Source organism: Phyllostomus hastatus, unplaced genomic scaffold (genome assembly GCF_019186645.2).
Source record: "Phyllostomus hastatus isolate PE091 unplaced genomic scaffold, TTU_PhHast_1.1 phas_scaffold_345, whole genome shotgun sequence".
Classification (NCBI taxonomy): domain Eukaryota; kingdom Metazoa; phylum Chordata; class Mammalia; order Chiroptera; family Phyllostomidae; genus Phyllostomus; species Phyllostomus hastatus.
This window is the reverse complement of record NW_025334024.1, coordinates 4,349,295-4,371,071: the sequence shown is the minus strand read 5'-3', so window position 1 is coordinate 4,371,071 and position 21,777 is coordinate 4,349,295. Positions and strand designations below refer to the sequence as shown.

Here is a 21,777-nt window from a genome sequence, read left to right as displayed (position 1 = left end):
GGTTTTTAAATGGTATTATGACCTCTAAATCCTAATTTTAGGAAAACAAAATTTGATGTGTAAAATGTGTATAGGAATAAGCATAGCTTACATCAACTTAAAAATTTACAGTGCTATCATTGCCATTGAGTTTATAAATCATTTCATTTGAATAGTATGTTGTAACATGGTAACTACTGTGTATATCTTAAAATACAAAAAAGAATATTAACCACTTAATTTTTGTTATGTGAGATTTCATGGAGTTAAACTTTCATCCAGCCATTTAGTGTTTGAGCTATTACAAGAATGAAGCCATCAGTTTCAATTTCTCATCTTTTATGTGGTATGGAGTCTTTCTGGCATTTTGTATCACCCCAATAACATTGTTTTGGGGAGACCCACCAAATCCTGGGGGAGGAAAGGTGGATTGGGGAAGCCATCTTCCTGAAGTTGCTCTCTGAATGGATCTAAGTAGTAAATCACATCAACAGTGATGAATTGAAACGGGAAAAGTTTGTTATTACAGTAAACTTGTGATTGTTTGCCCTAAAAGAAGGGTAAATAAATTACCAACAGTGCTGACTTTTGACCACATGTCAGATTTAAAGTTTCAACCTCAGGGAGTAACCCTGCCTTCTCTCCTTTATGGCTATCCTTTCTGGTTTTGATTCTTTTCACTTCTGTAATTATAGTGCTTATTGAACCTTAGGCTCGGAATAAAATAGTCATGGAAATGGTGATATTGTTATAAACAGAACTTAATTAAAGACAGCCAAGAGTTACATGAAAAAGTTAAAAGCAGTATTCATACTGGCTTGTCTGCAAGTCACAAATAATTGACTTTCAGATTACAGCAGCAGGATTCATTCATTTTAACAGGATTCAGTAATAGTGACAGATGACTGCAGGAATGACAGTGATCTCGGCACCTGTGCTGCTTTCCTCGGAGGGAGAAGAGCAGCAGTGTGCCAACGGACCTCATCAGAAGTCGGTGTCCGGCCCAGAGTCAGCTTGTGATTATTGGGGGGAAAAGGCTCACTGTACATTATGTTACAAAAACAAACCTTTAAATTGTCTGAATTTGGTTTTAAGAGAAAATCCTAGACAGTAAGATAATTAATTTCTTATGATCTTTCAGTCCTTTTGAAGTGGGGCTTTTTAATATTTACTGACAAAATTTAATTTTAAGGAATTAACATTTCTTGGAGTACTGAAAATTGTTGGTTCTCTAAAACTCTTCCATAAATTAGTATTAGCTCTTTGTTTTCTAACAAGGATTGTGGGGTGTCTGCAAGGAGCTTTCTGTGCCTGTGTTACAGTGTCACACAGCGGCCTCCCCAGAGCTGACCGCGGTACAGTCTCTGGTGCAGGTAAGGGGCAGCCATCTGCTCCAGGGCACGAAACGAATGAAGTGGCAGAGCCAGGGTGTGAAACCGAGTGTCTGGTTTGTCTTCCTGGACTCTTGCCCTTGTCTGCTTTTCCACAGGGGCGCGTCTGGAGGCTTTCTGAACTATGTGCTAGAATGACCTTTAAAGTTCACTGGGTCATTTCTGTCTAATTGGAATGCAGTCCTTTAGCATAAGCAACAGCTTTGGGATCCAGATGTTCAGTTCATCCCGTGTCACTGTCTGATACGCACTTAGTGTGTGCCATTCACTATCTAGGTCAGTGAGTAACACTTGGCCTTGCCTTGAGGACTGTTTATGGAATAAGATAGGAAAGGAACAGATGGCAGCTCTCAGCAGAAAGAGAGAAGTAATCATTTGCGGAGGGGTGTGGAGAAAGGAGGCGAGGAAGAGACTTGTGCAGCCAGTAGGGACGGCGTTATCTGGCTAGGGACAGGCTGTGAAGACCTGTTACCGGGGGAGGGGAAGACTCAGCTGAGAAGTCAGCAGTGTGAGGGTGTGAGGGTGTCGTCTGTAAAGAGCTCCCTGTCTGGGGAAGGAGCTGCGCACCCAATACAAGGCAGATTGTGATGGCGTCTTGCTATGGAGATACACTGTGTGCACCTCCTAGATGTCTTCAGGGGAGACTGTTTCCAGTCGTTAGTCTTACTTTGAGGGTAGTGATTCTGCATTTTAGCTTATGGAAGACTTGCCACAGCAGACAAGATTTTTCTAGAATAACAGCATAATCATTAAGGAAATAAGATTGTTCAGTGTTTCTATTTCCTAAGTCTGAAAAGACTTACTAATCTACATTTGTAAATATTGTACCAGAAGGCCATTTCAAAGAATGTTAAAGACTTGAAAAGAAGTTAGTTTTGTACAATCGCCAATAAATCTTCTGTTTCTACATTACATTTCAGAGTTTTTGCCTTTTTAATTTTGTAGACATGTCTACTTGGAATGTTCTTTACATGCAGTTACTGAACAAACCACTAGGTGATGCTGAGAGACTTCATATTGTGTAAAACCAACAGTGAAACTGCCTTTTTTTTTTTTTTTTACCTGCCAGCTCCTTGAAAATAAGCAAACTAACAGTAATAGCCAGAAGCTGGCATTGATTCAAGGGAAGGGTTGATGTAGAAACTAAAGGTTTCTGTCCAACCAACACAGGCTGTTTCCCAGCTGAATGTCAGAAAGAAGTCAGCTAACAGTCAATTTTAAGCTGGATTTATTCTCTTGATTCCATAAAGTTTGAGTGTTCCATCCTGCAAGCGTGCAGATTATTCTGGGCATGTAGCTTAGTTACGAACATTAAAGTAGATGCTTTTCATTGGAGCTTAGAGCAGTTAATTCTTGATGTTTTTGCACCTGCTTCCCCTTTGAGAGTGGAGTTAGCCTTGACATAAATGATTTTTAATAAGATATGAATTTAAAGTACTATTGATCATCTATAAACTTTCCTTTTCTTTCTTTTTTTTTTTTAGTCAGTTAAAACAGTTAACATGGAAGGGATGTTTTAGATAGATCTTGTATATCTGTTCCTGGCCATTTTCTTTCCATTTCCTCCAGTGTCTGTATTGAACAGGAATTAATGTCATTAAGACCCTTCCACACCTCCCCCTTGGGCCTTTACCCCAAACCTGCCCCAGAAGCCTTGGCCTCCTGTGCCCTCGAGACCCTGGAACCTGCTTCCGCCCCCACTACCAATTCATCCTGCCCCGTGCATCTGGACCACTGTTGCAGAGTCCTCTCAGCCTGTCTCTCAGGTGTGCTGCTGTGTGTGTTGCCAGAACGCAGTCTCAGCCCCAGATTGCAGGGGCCCGTGTCGATGTTATGTATAGCTATGTTACTTGCAGGTCTGTGAGTGTAAGTATACTGTTGACTGGTGTCAACCTGTTGCCCCTTATCAGCACCTCTGAAAAGTAAACACATTATCTCATCACCCGCACAAAACAAAAGATAACCCACTCTTCCTGTTGTAGTTCTTCTCTGGGTAGAAGGCACCATTACTCCAGCTGGAGACGTTCTTCTGGTATCAGCTGCCGTCTGTTGTCATCAGCCCCTGGCTGCCTGAGGGTTTCTCCAGTCCTTGGATTGGGCCGAGCATCCCTTCCGCTGACCTTTCAGCTTCGCTTGCCCTGTGATGTCCCTTCTTCACTGTCTGAAAGCTCTCCTGCAGTGGGGCCACCTCTTAGTCTTCTCTGTGCCTCGGGGAGCTGGTGCCTAGGCAGGGCTCTACCAATGGCAGCACGGAGTATAATAGAGGTCGTGGTGTTGGAAGACAGTTGATTTTGAGGTTTACATTCCTGTAAAAACTTAATAGGTTCTAGATGTAAAAATAATCTCTGGCAAAGCGTTGGAGGTATCATGGCTGGGTATTCACTTGGGATTGGTGTGTGTTTGAAAATGCATTTTTTTGTAGTGTTTATATCAAATAACTGTGGCGCACATTGGAAATTAGGGACTGTTGTGATAACGTGACTCAAAGATATGTAAAAATGCACTGTAAGTAGAAGATCTTAAACCTGTGGAGCAAAGTTAGCATCTGAAGTCTTAGAGTAAAAGGATTTTAAAATGGAACCTGTTGTCTACTGAGAAGAAAGAGCCTAGCCTCTGGAGTCAGGTCGACCCAGGTTCGCGTGTCAGCTCAGTTATGTGACCTGTATCAATTACCTATCCCTTTGGACTTCATTTTCACACCTGTAAAACGGGAGTGGTACTGGGGTCTGTCTGACAGGGTTGTGAGGATGATCATGAGTAATACAGACAAAGCTCCTAGCACGGTGTCTGCCACATGACCAGTACTGTCTGTGCTGGACATGGTCTCATGGAGCTTGCGGTGAGCCCTGTAAATGGTCTGGTACTCATTGAAGGCTGGGTACCGTTCCCTGTAGCATGAGCAGTCAGAGGAGTTTTGCAAGCTCAGTCTAATTGAACAGATCCCATTGAGCCTGTAATGTTTTACTTATAAGTGGGAAAATTATGCCCCGTGCCTCCTCAATTAGGGGAGAGAGGGCATTTACTCTTGACAGGAGGGAGTGAGTGAATGAGTGTGTGTTGACATTAGAATTTTGCAAATTAATTCCTTCGTTTAATGCTTAAGCCTGGGACCTGCCAGTCCAACTGCACTTTAGAAAAGGCTTCTTTTGTGTGACTGATAACTTCGATGGACGCTACCATCAAACGTATGCTCACCATGTGCTTCTTTCCTCGCGCACAGTTTAGAGTAAGGGAGGCTGTTGGCCCCACACAGAGCATGCATTTCAGGTGCTGGCTGTGCAACCTTGCTCCTGTGTAATCACAGGCAGCTCTTTAACCTGTGCGAGCCTCAGTTTCCATACTGGGGGAAGGGGGCATGGTGGTACTCCTGGGTTGCTGAGGGTTAAATATGGCCAGTTAACATCTGTACATTGTAAAGCGCTCGCTAAGTGTAGAAGGTGTCCATAAATTGTAGCTGTCACTGTTACAAGTCTCATAACAGGACATTTCTGGAAAAAAATACTTAAAGCACTTATTTTTAAGTCACTGAAGCATTGTATAAAGATGGCATTTACAGCTATCTTACGACTGCGAAGAAGAGTGATGTCCAAGGGTGATTCTGAGCATAGGAAGCTTGTTTTTAACTGGAATTAAGGAATCCCAGTGTCCAAAACAGCCCCTAAACTCGACTCCTGATGAAAAATCCAATTTAGCTGGTAGGAGCTAGTGGTCCCAAAAAGGAGTGTCACCCACTGAACAGTCATCGAGCACCCACGGTGATGTTTTGGGTACCGAAGTAGGTGCTGGGCATTCAGACATGAGAGAGGGTCAGGTTTTGCGTGGAAACATCTATATAGCAAGGGTCTCGGGGGCCACGCTGTTACCGAGGCCTGCCCTGCTGCCAGTGTTTGAGGGAAAAGTCTGTATCTCTTAAATCTGTTCTCTGGTACTGACATTACTGTTTCTAAGCTTTTCTGTTTCTTATTCGTGCTCCCTAGGTATATTCCCACAAGAAGACAAATAAATATTGGTGCTTGAGGGGAAATAAGTTTTTAAAAATTTCAATCATTGCCCTGGCCAGGAGGTTCAATTGGTTGGAGCATTGTCCCATACACCAAAAAGTTGAGGGTTCAATTCAGGGCACATGCCTAGGTTATAGGTATGTCAGGGCACATACCTGGGTTACAGGTTTGATCCCTGGTCAGGGTGTGTATGGCAGGCGACCTATTGATGTTTCTCTCCCCCCACTTCCTCTTTCTCTGGAATCAGTGGAAACATATCCTCAGTTGAGGATAAGAAGATTTAATTCTTAAATAACGTACATAATGTTGAATAGAATGAAGCTTTAACATTGTATGCCTTTTTCTTTGGATATGTGCTATATTGGCAGGGCTTGGAACACTCAGAAAAAAGTGGAAAAATGATGTTATTCACTAGATGTTATTAACTTCTTAAATATGCTTCTTTACTCTTCCAGAGTTACTGGAGAATGTAACACTAATACATAAACCGGTATCGCTGCAACCCCGCGGACTGATCAACAAAGGAAACTGGTGCTACATTAATGCCGTATCCTTAGACGCCGTCCCCACGGCCGGGCTCACTGCAGCTTTCGTGGGCCATCTCCCCTCAGTTTTGGTTCCAGAATCTTGGTTCCTTACATAGTCTGCCTACCTTGCTTATAACAGTGTTATTGCCAATGTCCTCACCCCCAAAAAGAAAATTTGCTGACCTGGTAATGGCAGAATCAGGCGAGTTTTAATCTTAGTGGAGTGGTCCCGAATAATAGGGCAGTGACCATTTACAACGGGAAATTATGTTTTCCTTGATTTGATTATCTTGACAGAATCCTGTTCTTGTCTGTAAACTGCTGATTGCAGAGTAAACCCTTATGTGGGTATCAGAAGGCAGTCACCCCTTGGTTTAAATTGGTTTATTTGGTTCATTCCCTTTTGCGCTTACATAGCTAAGTTGTTCAGTGTCCTTGGCTTGCTTCGTTTTGTATGCTCTCGTGCTTGATGTGCCTTTTGGAAATTTGCGCGCCCGTTTGATTTCCTTTACACTGCCTTCTTGCCAATGTGCAGACACTGCAGGCACTGGTTGCTTGCCCTCCGATGTATCACCTGATGAAGTTCATTCCTCTGTATTCAAAAGTGCAAAGACCTTGTACGTCCACGCCCATGATAGACAGCTTGTAAGTAAGGTGCTTAAAAGTGTGGTGAGGGAGCGGGTTTCCCCCTCCAATCATTGGAACTCACATAGCTTAGTAGAGTTCTTCATTTCCTGCAAGTGAGTTCTATAGTACTATTTTTTTAATTTAGTATTTATGATTTTGTATAGAAGTTAACTAGAAATGCAGTTGAAACATTGTTTATTTTCTTAGATCCAGGGAATTAAATTTCAGTGTTTACCAGTTTATCACTTACAATTTACCAAAATTTTATGTAGAAAAGATTTAGGAACTCACTAGCTATTATGGCATTGGTTGCCTAAAATCTGCTGTCTTCATATTAATTAATATTTTACTTAGCCATCAAAGCTTTTTAGTAAAAGCATGTTTTTGAAACAGTGCATGACTAACCATTTCTTCTCCCACGTTTAGTGTTCGGCTAATGAATGAGTTTACTAATATGCCAGTACCTCCAAAACCCAGACAAGGTGAGTGGAAGTGAGGTCTTCTGATGTTAGTACGTATTGTGAGTTGGGAGGTCAAATGACTGAATTTGATAAATTCAGCCTCATTGGGGGAAAAAAATTTTTTTTAATGTAGGTCACTATATCTATGCTATTTTCAACAATGGGTGGGCATGGGAGGGAGTTTGGATGACTTTAATTTTTGTCATCTTCAGACTTCCTTTTTGTTAAAAAAAAATCTGTGTCCTCTTTCCACTGCAGCTCTTGGGGATAAAATCGTGAGGGATATCCGCCCTGGAGCTGCCTTTGAACCCACATATATTTATAGACTCCTGACAGTCATCAAGTCGAGCCTGTCTGAAAAGGTTTGGGACTTCTCTGTCGTAGCCAGTAGAAAGTGTTGCCTTTTGTTCCATTTTGTGCCTTACCTTTGCTCACTCAGTGCTTGCTCTCTGCTTTAAGTGCTGTGGTTGGTGATATGTTTGGTAGATTTAGGCTTGTTGTACAGTCAGGAGCTTGGATGAATTTGAAGAGGATGGTGGTAATCATCATAATCAGAGCCAACTCCCATATCATTTAGTGTGCACCAAGTACTGTTATAAGTTCTTTTATGTATTGACTTAACCCTGTGAGTAAAGTGGGATTAGTCTCTCCTTGTTACATTTGAGAAAAGTGAAGTCCTTGTTCAAGGTCACACAGCTAATGAATGGCAGAGCATGGCTTCAGAGTCAGCTCCTTAACCACTGTACTGTACTGCCTTTGAGGCAGAGTGGGGCGATTGGGCCGGGGGTAGTGGCTGCGATCAGGAGGGGTTCTGCTGTCATCATACTCACAGGCTTTAGCTGCTCCTCAGGCGCCTGAGCCGAAGGGGACATCTGGGGCTGCTACTTTCACGGCCCTGGTACTAGTGAGAACCCTGGGGCTGTGCAGCGAGGTGGCCCTCCTCAGCCACGGCTTGGTCTTCTGTTTCATTTAACAGAAAAAACCAGCTCTGAAATAACTTTCTTATAAAGAGAATGTATATTTATTGTAAAAGATTTCAGAAATACAGAAAAGCATAATCAAGATTGTTATTAGTTCTGTCACTTGAAGATAAGTGTTTAGTGTACCCCTCCTTCCTTTCATCCTCTCCCTCCCCAAGTCTCAGCTGCCCAAAGAAAAACTCAGCATGTTTTGGGGGGAAACACTTTATATGAAGAGGTGTTGACAATTTAAGAGGCACATAGCTTGAATATGCGGGTGTCACATTCCTCGCTGGTCTTAGATAGTAAGTGCTTAACATTAATGTGATTGCGTTTGACCTTTTCAGGGTCGACAAGAAGATGCTGAGGAATACTTGGGCTTTATTCTAAACGGGCTTCATGAGGAAATGTTGAACCTCAAGAAACTTCTCTCGCCGAATAATGAAAGTAGGTTATGCTGTATTTGCTACAAAAATGTGTGAGAACACTTTCTTAATTATTTTTAAATAAATGTTATATACTCATATATTAAATTGCTTCTCTTCCCTCGAGCCCCCCCCCCTCCCCCCCGGTCATTTGCCCTTCAAAATCCCTTACTCGTTAAGATAACTGGTTATTTTTACATTGTGCTTCATGTACCACTGAGAATGTTTTATTTGGGCAAATCTGATAAGTTTATCCATATATGTGTATTTGGATAAATTGGATATATTTGAAAAAATCTCTTGTTTTTTTTCTTTCAATTTTTAATTAGCAAAGTGATCAAACTGAAAAAACAGTTTAGTGACTGCCTCTGTCACTGCTGGATTCTGAGGTTGTTGACGTGTCGTCATTCTCTCCACATGCGCACAGAGCGTGTGTGCGTGTTTTTCCTGAATGCCTCAACATTAAGTTGCAGATAGCAGTTGAGTTCACTGCTAAGTGCTAAAGCGTACATCTCCTGAGGATAAGAGAATTTTTCTACATGTCTGGCATCCTTAGCAAATTTAGAAAAGTAACTGTAACTACACAATATCTACTTTCTAGTCCGCCTTCAAGTTTCCCCGCTTGTCCCGAGAATGCTTGTAAAGCTGTGTGAGCGAGCAGGGGTGCGGTAGTTGCACACACTGTTTGCTCTCGCTGTAGAACACACCCTGGTTTTGTCTTCGAACTATAAGTGACCGGTCTGTGTAGGTAATGCGTGTAGAACTTTCTCTTTTTTTAACTTTAATATTTTAATTTTTTGCTGTTCTTGTTGTAAATAGTAACCTAAGCAGACTGTCTGCTTTTCAGAGCTTACTGTTTCCAATGGACCCAAAAGCCACTTGGAGAACGAGGAAGAGCAGGAGGAACCAGGCGAAGGAAGCGAGGACGAGTGGGAGCAAGTGGGCCCCAGAAATAAGACTTCAGTCACGCGCCAGGCGGACTTCATTCAGACTCCAATCACCGGCATTTTCGGGGGACACATCAGGTTTATGCTTTTCTGGAATAATTTCGTATTTGCCTTTCTCAGGGTTTTGAAATTTTGCGAAAGGGGGAGGATGTAAGACTTGTCCTAAAAATTTTGGCTTGGTGGTTTACCTTTGCACCTCCGTGCCCTCTCTTTTCTGGGACTCCCAGTCCTTCCCTTGCCAGTCCCCACTGCTTTCACACCACGCGCCGTGGCCTCTCTATGGAGGGTGGGGGGCGCTGTCCCCAGGGGCCTGGCTGCCACTGTGAGTTCCGCACTTCCCCGTCAGCACTGACATTCCCTTAGTTCTGCTGTTCGCAGAACCTACTCGCAGGTAAGGAGGGAAAGACAAGTTAATTGAAACACATGTTTTGTTATGAGAAGAAATTTAGGTATCTGACTGGAAGGATTTTAGGCACTAGGACCAAGTCAGAAAGTTAAGGGAATGTAGGAGAGAGACTTTGGCCCAGAGGAAGTCATGCCACCTAGGCTGGAGTACCTGGCACCTCCTCTGCCCCAGTTCCCTTAGCCCAGCTGCTTTTCATGCACTCACCAAGGTTTATTTATTTATATTAGAGCCATTTGGTGCCACTGGGGTGTGGAATTCACTAAGACTCATGCCATCTCCAGGGAGGTTTACTCCCCCAGTGTGAAAGAACCTCAGTACAGCACGTTTCCTCTCTGAAGGCCTCTCAGCAGAGCCTCCCACGCTTCAGTGAGACCTCAGCCTCCCGCTGTCCCGAGTGCTGTGTATCCACAGGAACTAACACCCTTTCAAGGCATCGAGAGTTAGTTCCATTCTTCCCTGCTCTGAAACAATGGGTTGAACACCTCTCAAAAGGCTAATGAAAACCTCAGGAAATCTGCTCGGACTGCCTCACAAGCTAGTCAGTGATGCTGTAGGACTGGATTTAGAAGCCAGTCGTGCCACCATGTGACCTTGAACAAGTCATCGTGTGCCCTCCGTTGTGAGTTACTCCCAGGGCCCCTCTCTGTTCTGGAGTCTCTGTGTCAGCCTGTGGTCAGTGGTGCTCTGGGAATGCTCAGCCTCCAATCTCTGCTGTTGTGACTTGTTTTTGCCAGGTATGGCTCCTTGGGTCAGGCCGAGCTGGGAGCAGGAAGCAGCGAGAGGAGGCTGAATGTGCTCTGAGCTCTCCTCAGACCAGCAGGCTGATGTTAGCGTTCTCGGGCACCCAGGGATGGGAGGGGGTGATGAGGGAACAGAACAAGTGGATGCAGTGAGAGCACCATACTTTTGCCCAGTTGCAGTATCAGCATTGCAATGCCACTGATGGTCAGCATGCCCAAAGGTACCACAGTTGTCTGAGAACGACCACTGGGAGAAGCCAGAATCCACTTTGGGACCTTTCTAACTTGGCCTGAATTGGCTCTGCCGTGGTCCCTTGTGGCCTCAGCCTCTGTGGGCTCTTTTTGTTGAGATTGTTTGTTCATAACGCCTGTTTGGAAAATGAGGCGTTAAGGAAAGAGGAGTTGCTTCTTATACTTTGGGGACTCCTTTTCTTTGTATAGTAGCTATCGTAAGTATGGTTCTTTATTCAGACCAGTTGAACGGTTTTCTTCCAAAATTCTTCCTCTGCTGGTGGCTTTTCAGTTTCCCCAGAAAAACCAGAACCTTTCTCCACCTTTTCCCCCTGGGACACTTTTGATAAAATCAGGCCCTTTGAGCCACGAGGACCACTTCATGATTTCTTCACCAGGTTTAATTAGTGGTTTTCCCACCATTCCTCTTCGGAACCAACGGAGTAGCTGTCCGTCTCAAGTCTTGACACTTAAAAGGAGCGTGGAGATCCCTCCTAAGGTGGTGTTGGGAAAACAGCGGACGAAAGTTAAACCCTCAGCAGGAAGGCTTTTAGCTCACTCTTCGTGCATCTGCTCTGAAAAGTCTGAATATCTGGCCACACCCGTTTTATTCCGTTTATAAACTAGGTCACTTAGGCTGCAGAAATAGAATCCCTTGTTGAACTCTTGGAACGTTTCCTTGCTGAGGCTAAGTGAGAGATGGGCCGAACACACAATTTTTACTCAGAAAAACTTAGAAAAAGAAAAATGAAATGAAAAACCAGCTAAGAAAACAAGGTTGAATTGGCAGCCTCCTTCTTGAGGGAGGTAGCCCTGTTTCCTGGAATGTTAACTTGTTTTTTATTATACGCACCCTGCTCCTCTTCTTTGTAAGTCATTTTTATAGAGGAAAATGCCATTAAAAATATTCTGTTTATCTTGAGGTTTCCTCTGTTTTATTAGAGCAGGCTATGATACCTTGAGAAAATGAAAAGTGTCAGCATTTTGAGACCATGGCAAGGTAGTCACATTTATTAACTGGTGCATTAAATGTGGAGTGGAGGTGGAGGAATTTGAAGGCGAAATATGTTTTCTTCAGAGCACTGAACTGGGGAATTATCAACCGCTGTACCTAGTTGTGAGAAATACTTAGGAGGTGGCATTCAGCAGAACTATTTTTAAATTCAGTATGTTTTTGGCTTTTCTGTTTTCTCTGGTCTTCTGAAAGTGGTATCAGTCTCATTTTCGGTGTTTATTCCTCTTCTCTTGTTGGGTAATCTTAAGAGAAAGTGGGAAGGAGTAGTCTCTTAAATTTTTGTTTTTGTGTTCAATTCTTAGATCTGTGGTTTACCAGCAGAGTTCAAAAGAATCTGCCACTTTGCAGCCATTTTTCACGTTGCAGTTGGATATCCAGTCTGACAAGATACGTACAGTCCAGGACGCACTGGAAAGCTTGGTGGCGAGAGAATCCGTCCAAGGTTACACCACGAAAACCAAACAAGAGGTATATTCGTGGTTGGTCTCGAACCTTTCTCCCGGGGCACTCTGGTGTGGTGGGAGGACACAGAGTCTGGAATGAGGACAAGTGGATTCGAGTTCTGCCTCTTAAATCAGTTGTTTAAATTTTTTGGACTCTTAAGTTTTCACATGTTTTGATGAAATGGTCTAAACAGATGATCATAACAGCCCCCTTTAGCTCTGAATCATGTAGCACAAGGTAATGCTCTTGCAGATTATTTATCCTGAGCTACATTTGCGTGTCTGGCAATCTAACCGTGATACCACAAAATCAGTCCTTTCAGTTCTAACAGCTCGTTTCCATTCCAGATATCATAGAGCATAGTGTCATGAGGTTAGAACAGAAAAGAGGTTCATAGCACATCTGTTTTTGCATTTGATTGTAGATCTTCAAGGATACTGAAATATTGGAAGTAATTGTTCTGGTGCCCGTTGTTCTTTGATTTGATAAAGATAAAAATCTGTCTTCAGGCATCGAGAAGCAGATGATAGCTTAGTGTGGTGTACTTGTCAGCTTAGTCAGGGAGATGGATAAGAGTCTGCTTTTCGAGAGCTTATTAGTTCCCAGCTGTCCAGATGTGCCAGCTTCCACCAGTTTCCGCCTGTACAGTTGAGGGTGTTTTCTCCATCGTATATCCTCAATCGTGGCAGGGAATTCATAAACGTGTGTTGGGAGATGAGTGCAGGCTAGTTATGGGCAGGGATTTTTTTGAACAGTTTCTAGTGTTCCTCTGAAGCTTGATTTAAATAATACGAGAGGGACCCAAAACCAACCAAAATTATCTTCTAGAGGGCGGGCCCCTTGTAGTACAGGCTTCCCTTCTAGGTGAGTGTTCCAGGAACCCATCTGTGTCTGTGTACCAGCTGGCGTTGTGTGAGGGTGTGTTGGGCTTCAGTGGAGACTTAGCGCATCTGCCCATTTCATGGTGGGTGATTTGCAAGCACACCCACCCGCACTGCGCTGATCATTCAGCAGTTTTTGACCAGAAATGGCGTAACCCCCACGCCCCACCCTCCTCTTCAGTGGATCTTATGCTCCTCGCATCCCTTTTTTGTTTCTCCGGATAAAAAAAGTTCTCAAAGGGAAATGTTTTGCCGATGTGGAAGAAGTGAAACAAAAAATGGCAGAAGCATTAAACATCCAATTGACAAATCCAGAAACTGTTTTGAGCAGTGGAAAAAAGTCTCTATTGGTGCATTGCATCAAATGGAGAGTACTTTGAAGGTGACCGAAGTTTAAACATGTAAGAATGAAGACACAGTCATACACAGCATTTTAATAAATACATTCTGGTATGTTTGGAGTCCCCCCTCGTGGTGTGTAGTGCCTGCGGGGTGAAGAATGATGTCCCAGCGCAGAGCACCCGTCAGCCCCTTGCGTGGCTGAGGTGGACGTGCCCTTGCCTTGCAGCTGGTGCCCTGAGTGAAGGACGGAAGCAGCAGGTGCTCCTCTGGGGTCTTCAGTTCATCAAGGGTCTCCTGCTTCGATTGGTCAAGCCAGCCTATTGGCGGATTTGCAGAAGTTATGCCTAACCTTCCACCATATTTTCTGATTGCTTCTCATAGGCAGTTTTGTTTAAAATATAAAGGTGGTAGGAGCCAATAACAGAAATTTGGCAGTTGGCTTCGTGAGAAAGCTAAGAAGATTTTGGTGGTGGAACTTAAAGGAAGAGAAAGATAGTGGATACTGTTGCAGGGAGCTTGGTTTGTGTGGCAGGGTTGTGAACGTGGCTGTGGGGACTGTCCAGTTGGCTTGTTCTGTGGCAGCCGTGACTCCGAAGGCAGACTCGCTCGTCCCAGCCACCATGCCACTCTCCCTGCTCTCCTCTGAGCCAGCTGTGCGGGTCTGCCTCCTCCTCCCGCTGCTGTGGCTGACCCCAGGCTGCCCCGAAAGCTCTACGTGACATGTCTGTGATTGCCTCTTTTGCTTCTGCTGCACTGACACTTGGGAGTTCGGGGAGGGGTGGAGCAGGAAGTGTGGGTTGGAATAGAGGGGATTGTTGGCCTGTTCTCAGAGTGGTAAGGAAAGAGGATTTATTCTAGATAGCCGGTTTAGAGGAAGATTCAAGAAAGAAGTGGCGTTTTGGTGGAGCCTTGAGCATGAAGAAGAACAAGGCTGACTGTCCCAGCTCTGGGACCAGGGTGCCGTGTGGCTGTCAGATAAGAGGGCGCACACTCGGCAGCTGTGCGAGGGAGGAGCGTTTGGGACAGCTTGTGATGTCTGGGAAGAGCAAAGAGCACGTTTCCTGGGGTGTGAGTTTTTTTTTTAAATTTATTTTTTAAAATACTGAATTTAATTTTATTATATTTTTAGAACAAATGTCTTTTTTTCTGTGGAACACAGGATGATGGTCCATTGGAAAATATGATTATACAAAACATTGCTATATAGAAAAGCTCTGCTTTTGTTGAGTGATAAGAAAGTGTGCCTCAGTTTGCCTGGAAATCCAATTGGAAAACACATTTAAGAATTTCAGATTAGCCACCTAGAGAAGTGCTTGAAGTTTAAGGTCAGAATCCTAGGTTACTACACTGAGAAGCACCCCAGAGATACCTTAGTCCAGCTCCCTTGACTCACAGGTGAGGAAGCCGGAGTCATCCCCCCTGGTTTTAACTCTTGAGCTGTAGTCACACTTTCATTCACTCACAAGTTCCTGTTAGACACAGAGACACTAGAATACGAAGACCCGATGGGCACACAGGTAGACAGAAGGTGGTTTTCACACCTGGGGTCTTAGTCTAGGTGGGCAGGTCTAGGCATGCAGGGGTCTGCAGACTCACCAGACCGAAGAAGTGATAACCACGGAGTTTGCTTTCCGAAAGTCTGGCCCTAGGATGCCTTCAGCCACGTACACATACAGTCTCCGATCGCTTTCCCAGCACTTTCTGCATCCTGCTATCTTTTAGATGATTGCTTTAACAAATATTCCTACCCAAAGTGTTCTCTGTGTAAATACAGGAAGCATCAAGGAGTTAATAAGTTCAGAGAGCATTAAAGGAGTTAAGTATTGTTTGTGAAGTTGTATTTTAATAAAAAGTATTCATTAGATCTGTGAAAGAGTGTATCAAATTAATGGTTAGAATGAATAGTGTTAGCGTTACTTAAAGCATCCAATTCAAGAAACACATTGGCCTCAGTTTTATCAATACTATAAGTTATTAAAAAACAAGCTAATAAATATATAACTCAAGGTACTACTGAGTTAGCATTTTTGCAGTTATGCCAGTTTGTCCTTAGTGCTGCAGAGCAGAGGTTCTTAACGTGCGCTCACAGAGGGGCTCTGGTACCCCCTGCAGTAGTGACACAGCCCGTTTCTGAGAAGACCCCTGGAGCTTTCTAAGCTGTTCCCGAGGTCCCGAGGCCCCCATGAGGGTGAGGGGCCCGCTCCCCGCCGAGGCCTGGGTGGGAGGCGGCGCAGGCTCTGCTGCCTGAGTGTGGCGCCAGCATGTCCTGTGTGCTTGCGTCTCAGGTTGAGATCAGCCGCAGAGTGACTCTGGAAAAACTGCCTCCTGTCCTCGTGCTGCACCTGAAACGCTTTGTCTATGAGAAGACCGGCGGCTGTCAGAAGCTTATCAAAAACATTGAGTATCCTGTGGACCTGGAAATTAGTAAAGGTAATAAATCCGTAAGGCAGAAGCCGTTAACGGTGACAGTGCACCTGGACGTCAGGGAGCTTGACACATTAGCGTGTCTTTAGAATGTCAGGATGAATTTTTTCATGACTTCTTTGTTGCAAATTTATTGACTCTTAATAGACCTTTTCTATTAAAATTCTCATTAAAATGGCTTCAAAAAAATAAACCATAAAATTTTACTAGATTAGAAAAATTAGTTTTATCCATTAAAATGAGTGTCATTTTTCTATAAAGAATTTATAGATTAATGGTACAAAGTAATTTTTCTCACATGACACATTAACAACGGTGTGGGCCAGCCTGGTTAAGTAGACGTCTCCCAGGGAGCTGAGACTTCCCCGCAGGCCACCGCGGGGTTCGTCGGACCTGGCTGCAGGAGCACATGGGGCAGACTAGTGGCGTGTGTCAGCCACAAGCCTCCGTCAGTTGCGCTGGGCTCAGCAGCGTCGGCGCACTCCGGCCACAGCACCAAGTGGACGTGGTCCTGCCGAAAGTACAGCTCGAAGGAAGCGTTCCTTGAAAGCTTCAGAATTTGTGAAAAACTGTATCGTGTGACACTGAAGCTTGGAACAGGTTAGATGATTTTCAAAAGATCAGGCTGTCAGGAAACAGGACAGGGGACAGATGGTGTCTCTAGGTCTCACACAGCCCCTGGGTCCCTGTCGCCTTCCTCTTCCTTCCCTCCTCACGGCACGGTGCCCACACTCCTTGCCGGTGATGTGGGAACTGGTGGGTGGCTGCCCTGTGTTTATGGTCGGCTTTTCCTACACTCCAGCGATGTTCCACGTCCTTCTGCGTAGGATTCAGACGCTGGCTCTTCAGCCCCGCTCTTGGGAGTTGCCCCCTTCGGTTAGTAGGTGGGACTCCTGCACCGGGTCATGTCCTTCCCCACTCACACCCTGGGCTGCTTCACCCACAGGCGGCGTGTTTCTCTGATCCTGTCTCAGGACCAGAACAAGGGAAAGGCTGCAGCTGAGAACCGTGCTAGGGCATTTGTCATGTTCTCAGGGCTTCCAGAAAACAGCTTGCAAACGGTCCAACAGGCATCCTTGGACCCGTTCTTGCATCTTCCCCCCATCCTCAAATTAACTATCTAGATGGACCGACCTGTCTGGTTTCTACACTGATTTTATTTGCGTAGCTTTTCTTGTTACATGTATTGCGTTTGTGTGTCATAATTTAGTTTTACTGTCTTCATTATCTGTATTTTTGTATCAGCTGCCACCTCGAGTGCTTTCTAGGGAAGGAAATGGCGGAGGTGGGGAGGAGGGAAGGAGCCGGTCGTCCCCAGCTGAGCTCCCTGGCGTCCGAGTGGTGCTTCTGCACCGGGGGCTGTGGGCGTTCGGGACCTGGCGGTAGACTAGTGCCCTGTGGGGCGGGGCGGGGGACCGTTTCACTGCCATGTGAGAGAAGGTTTGTGGTCTGACTCACATGAAAACCTTTAAATTCTTGGGTTTTCCAGGACTTTTTTTTTTTTTTCCTTTGGAGGGGGGGTGCTTCTGCTTTTAAAGGGTTTCTAGCATGAGTTTAATAGGTTCAATATATTGCCCATATTTCTTTAATGGATTGGTTGCCTGTTATGTCTGTTACTACATTGCCCAGCTAATTTCCTCATGGGTCATTTTTTATGCAGATAGAGGGATGGAGTTTTGTTACGTTTTCTGGTCCGCCAGCTGATTTCCGTGAGTGGAGACTGCTGTGACCCCTTGGCTTCTGTGATTCTGAGCCTTTCTGTTAGTGCTTTTGTAGATTGGAGCTGTTGATATTTTGTTTTTCAGAACTGCTTTCTCCAGGAGTTAAAAGTAAGAATTTTAAATGCCACAGAACCTATAGACTATTTGCAGGTAAGTAAATTTCTACACTGTTACCCTATTAAAGCAATAATAAAAGAGTTTCTACCCAGGCACAATTTTGCTGTAATACCACTTAACATAGACAGTAGATTTCACTATTGGTGTCACAGTGGACTTTTTAAGTCAGAATATCATTTGAAAATGTGTCTTTCAGCTGAAATTCGGTGCTTGAAATTTGACAGAATGTCCTCTCAGGTCTAAGCTGAACCCCACGTAAGACATCGTTGGACACGGTTGCTTCTGTCTCTGAGACAGGAGTGGGTTTCGGTTGCCAGGTGGCGATGAGAGGACATGATCTATTCTCACTGCCGTTTTGGTGTCTGTGGTACAGGGTGCTAGGGATGGCCGTGACATGGAGCCACCCAACTAGGCCGAGTCCCAAATTGGCATCCTGCCGTGTCATCTTCCATATGGCACTGCCACGTGTGCATGAGAGGGTGGCCCGCCCTCACACGCTCCTCAGTCAGTCACAGGAACACCCCATGGGGGGCGGGGGGGGGGCTCTGGCACAGCCTGTCCCCGGAGCGAGGGGCCCTAAAACCCTGTATCTCCCGCCCTGGAGCTTCCTGCAGGGCCAGCTTGTCTTCCAGGCCTTCCTTCCGGTCTTTCCCTTTCACATAGCCCGAGTCTTCTAGGCCTGGGGGGCTTCATGTCTCTTGGAATTATTGTTTGCAACAGTTGTGTTTGCTTTTGTGGCTGTTTTTGTTGGAATTTTCTAGCTTCCCTGTTAACCTTTTTGTATTGCATTTGGTGAGCCTGGTTGTGATTTAAAATAACACTGCTTGATCCTCACATGTGTATTAGCCTTTCTGTTAGATACCTTTTCTATAACTCGTTTATTCTCGACAACTGTCCTAAAAGGTAGGTGGTGGCGTCCCCATTTTATAAAAGAATAAGCTGAAACTTTCACCTAAGAGGCTCATTCACCACTGTGACCTGTGGAGCAGGGCTTTAAACTCCTCTGCCCTCAGCCCGCCCCCACGGTGTCGGACGTCGGACTGGCCCCAGGTCGGTGGTGAGGCTCTGTGCTGCACTAGCAGGCATTCTGTGCAGTTGGCTCCTTCTCCCCACCAGGCACTATTCCTTTCGACTTTCTCCTCTCCCCCAAGGCAGCTGATCAGAGCCCCACCTCAGCCTGCTGGGGCCCAGACAGGGTGGCAGTGGGCACCTTGCCCTCATGGGTGTCTCCAGCCTTTCCTCGCCCTGCCTTGGGATGGAGGCCCTGAGGCCTCAGCTGACACGCAGACTCTGCAGCCTACCCCTGCTCCCGGGGTCCAGTCTGGCTCTCTAGGGTTTGGCACCGAGGTCTCAGTGGGTGATGAAGTATTTCTTTGCCATCTACCTGCAAGCTCTTTCCCTTGGGGCCTGTGTAGGGGAAGGCTGATGGTCAAGGCCAAGGTTTAGGAATTCCTTGTCTTCTGGTCAAGCGGCCCCAGTGAGAGTGCATGTGCCACCCACCCACCCACCATGGCCCAGGATTCGCACCTGCGTCCTCTTGCCTATGTTCCTGAATCCTCATCCTGAGTCTTCTGATCTCAGAAGTAAGGTCACAGGATTAGTCAGAATTTTCTGTAACATGTAAGTAAAGAGGTACTTAGAAAAATTTCTGATTGTGGGACCAAAGAAAGAGTAAAATGGATGAGCTTTTTAAAAGAAAAAGCTCATCGTTCTCAGTTTGGTTCCTGCCAGGCGGCCGGCCAGCTGTCTGTGACATGTGGACATGGTAGTTACCAGGCTGCTGCTTAGGAAACCTGAGTGCATGTAGCGTGCTATTCTGTTCTGAATTTCTAGAGTGGAAGTATCTTAATAGAAAATACAAATCAGTTAAACCCACAGGTCCATTAAATCCTACTGACTCCGTCACTTTTAAAGAGCTCTCGCCCCAGTCAGGTAGGTCGTGGCGGGGGAGACCCAGGACGAGCACCCCAAACCGGATTCGGAGTCGGTGTCTTCCCTGCCCGGGGGCAGCCTCAGTCACTGTGGCCTGCATGTGGTTAGGCCGTGACCCTGTGTTGGTGCCGTCGTTGGTGTCTCACCTGATTGTCCTACAGTCTTGCTGTCCTGTGCGGCCCGTCGTGATTACCCCGAGGCCGGCCAGGGCGAGGGCTGTCCACAGGCGCACACTCAGGCGGCCCGGCCGGCAGCCCTTGCGTCCCCTCTGGGGCGGGTGCTGTGAGTCATCGTAGAAGACAATTCACAGAAAACCTAGAATTCTCATTTTTGCATGTAGTGTGGCCTGTTTCTATATCACAAACAATAACTTCAACGAAAATGCATTTTATTTAATATAATTCACTAGTCATTCTCTAGTGCATATTTAGGTTTTGTTCATTTTTTTCGTTGTCATAAAGTCTTTGTTTAAGACTCAGATACTCTCTTTCGAACAGTCTCGAAGTGGACATGGCTAGGTAAGGTGTCTGCATGAGTTTCAGGTGACGGTTAGTTGCTGCCGCTGTCAGTCGGACGAGTGTCGTCTGTGCTCTGGTTTCCAGGCTTGTCTCTCAAGCAGTGAGGGTTCAGATGGGTGGTGGCCCTTGTCGGCGGGCTGAGAAATGGCACGGCCCTCTTCAGCAGGCATTGGCTTTATTGTTTGTGACGTGTTGAACATTTAAATATGTTATTCAGGTGTATACATGTAACTTTTCGTAAATTGTTTAAGGCTTTGTGTTTGAATAAGTTGCTTTTTGTGCTTACATTTCCCTCTCCCACCTGTCCTGGTGCGGCGTTTCACGAGAAGGATGGGGTTTTGGAGGTCGTCAGACGGGTGCCTGTCTCACTGGGTCCCCTCCCCTCTCTTCCAGTGGTCTACCATCACGGCAGCAGTGCGACGGGTGGTCATTACACTACAGACGTCTTCCAGATCGGTCTGAACGGCTGGCTGCGCATCGATGACCAGACGGTCAAGGTGATCAGCCAGTACCAGGTGGTGAAGCCCACTGCAGACCGCACAGCCTACCTCCTCTATTACCGCCGAGTGGACCTGCTGTGACCGCCGCTGCGCTGTGTGCCCACGCCCGCTTGTAGAACACCACTCCCACTGACTCCCTCCCTCTCTCCGGTGGTGCCCTGGAGAGAGCTCCCTCCCTCTGGCAGAAACGGGCTCCAGTGAAAAGGAGATGCCTTGCAGTTCGTGCGCAACATAGTGTGTGTTGACTTCCAACTTCCAAATCAAAATCATTTGGTCGAAACAGACTCTCGCTTGATTTAAGAAAATACACAAAAATCCATAATTCTGAAATAATGGTGATTCCTGAGTAAGAAGGAGAACTTGTCTTTGATTCCTAGTCTGATTGCTTAGAATAAATTCTGCACCAGCAACACTTGTAAATTTGTGAAAATGAATTTTATCTTTCCTTAAAAAATGAATTTTTTAGTCCATCACACTTTCCTCCCCCACCCTTTAGTTTTTGATAAATGATAAGAATGAGCCAGTTATCAGAGAAGAAACAGTTCTTCAAAAGAAAAATAAACACAAAAAAATCAGTTGCTGGTTCCTAAAAATACATTTTAATAATTGTGTGATGAGAAACTGCTTACATACACATTACAGATCAAATATTCGGAGTTAAGGTGTTAGTCACGTTGATGGGTGATTGTAACTTTATTGCCAGTAAAAGATTTCAAATTGCATTCATGCTTCTGTGTACACATAGTGAAACACGGGCAAAATAACGAAGATTGATCTTTCCTTAAGTCCACTCTGTTCACTTCTGCCTGCTCTTCTACAATGCCACGTCTCCAGTTGTACACAGTTTAGTGATACCTAGGATATAAAGTCGTCGCCCATCAATAAAAATCACAAAGTTGGTTTAATACTGTGCTTAGTGTTTCTTTGACTGCAAGCGCCTTTCCCCGCCACCGGAACTCAGGCCCGTGGATCGGCCGGAGAGACTTGGGCTATGCTCCTTTAATGTTCCCACAGTTACAACTGTGGTGATTTGGGTAAGCGGCTTTGTCCGAGTCTTCAACTAGTGGGACGGGAGATCAAGTGTCCCTGCGTTGTTTCTGCCTCTAGCACCTTTTCATTGTGTGCCGCTGGGGTGTCTCAGCAGCACGGGACGCCACCCTCGGGTTGTGGAAAGGAAGCCTTCCTAGAC

General features: G+C 45.4%; 1 protein-coding gene across 3 annotated transcripts in view; it reads left to right on the top strand.

The window, feature by feature from the left end:
• USP10 (ubiquitin specific peptidase 10) overlaps positions 1 to 21,493 on the top strand; it is a 60,069-nt gene extending 38,576 nt beyond the window's left edge. For all 3 annotated transcript variants that reach the window (XM_045818606.1, XM_045818608.1, XM_045818607.1), the window contains 10 exons: positions 5,827 to 5,918; positions 6,434 to 6,543; positions 6,952 to 7,007; positions 7,245 to 7,348; positions 8,293 to 8,392; positions 9,218 to 9,395; positions 12,012 to 12,177; positions 15,662 to 15,806; positions 17,606 to 17,671; positions 20,482 to 21,493. In XM_045818606.1, coding sequence (XP_045674562.1) covers positions 5,827 to 5,918; positions 6,434 to 6,543; positions 6,952 to 7,007; positions 7,245 to 7,348; positions 8,293 to 8,392; positions 9,218 to 9,395; positions 12,012 to 12,177; positions 15,662 to 15,806; positions 17,606 to 17,671; positions 20,482 to 20,669 — 1,205 coding nt within the window. In that variant the 3' untranslated portion in view covers positions 20,670 to 21,493. The remainder of the gene's footprint in view (positions 1 to 5,826; positions 5,919 to 6,433; positions 6,544 to 6,951; positions 7,008 to 7,244; positions 7,349 to 8,292; positions 8,393 to 9,217; positions 9,396 to 12,011; positions 12,178 to 15,661; positions 15,807 to 17,605; positions 17,672 to 20,481) is intronic.
• Positions 21,494 to 21,777: the final 284 nt, after the last annotated feature.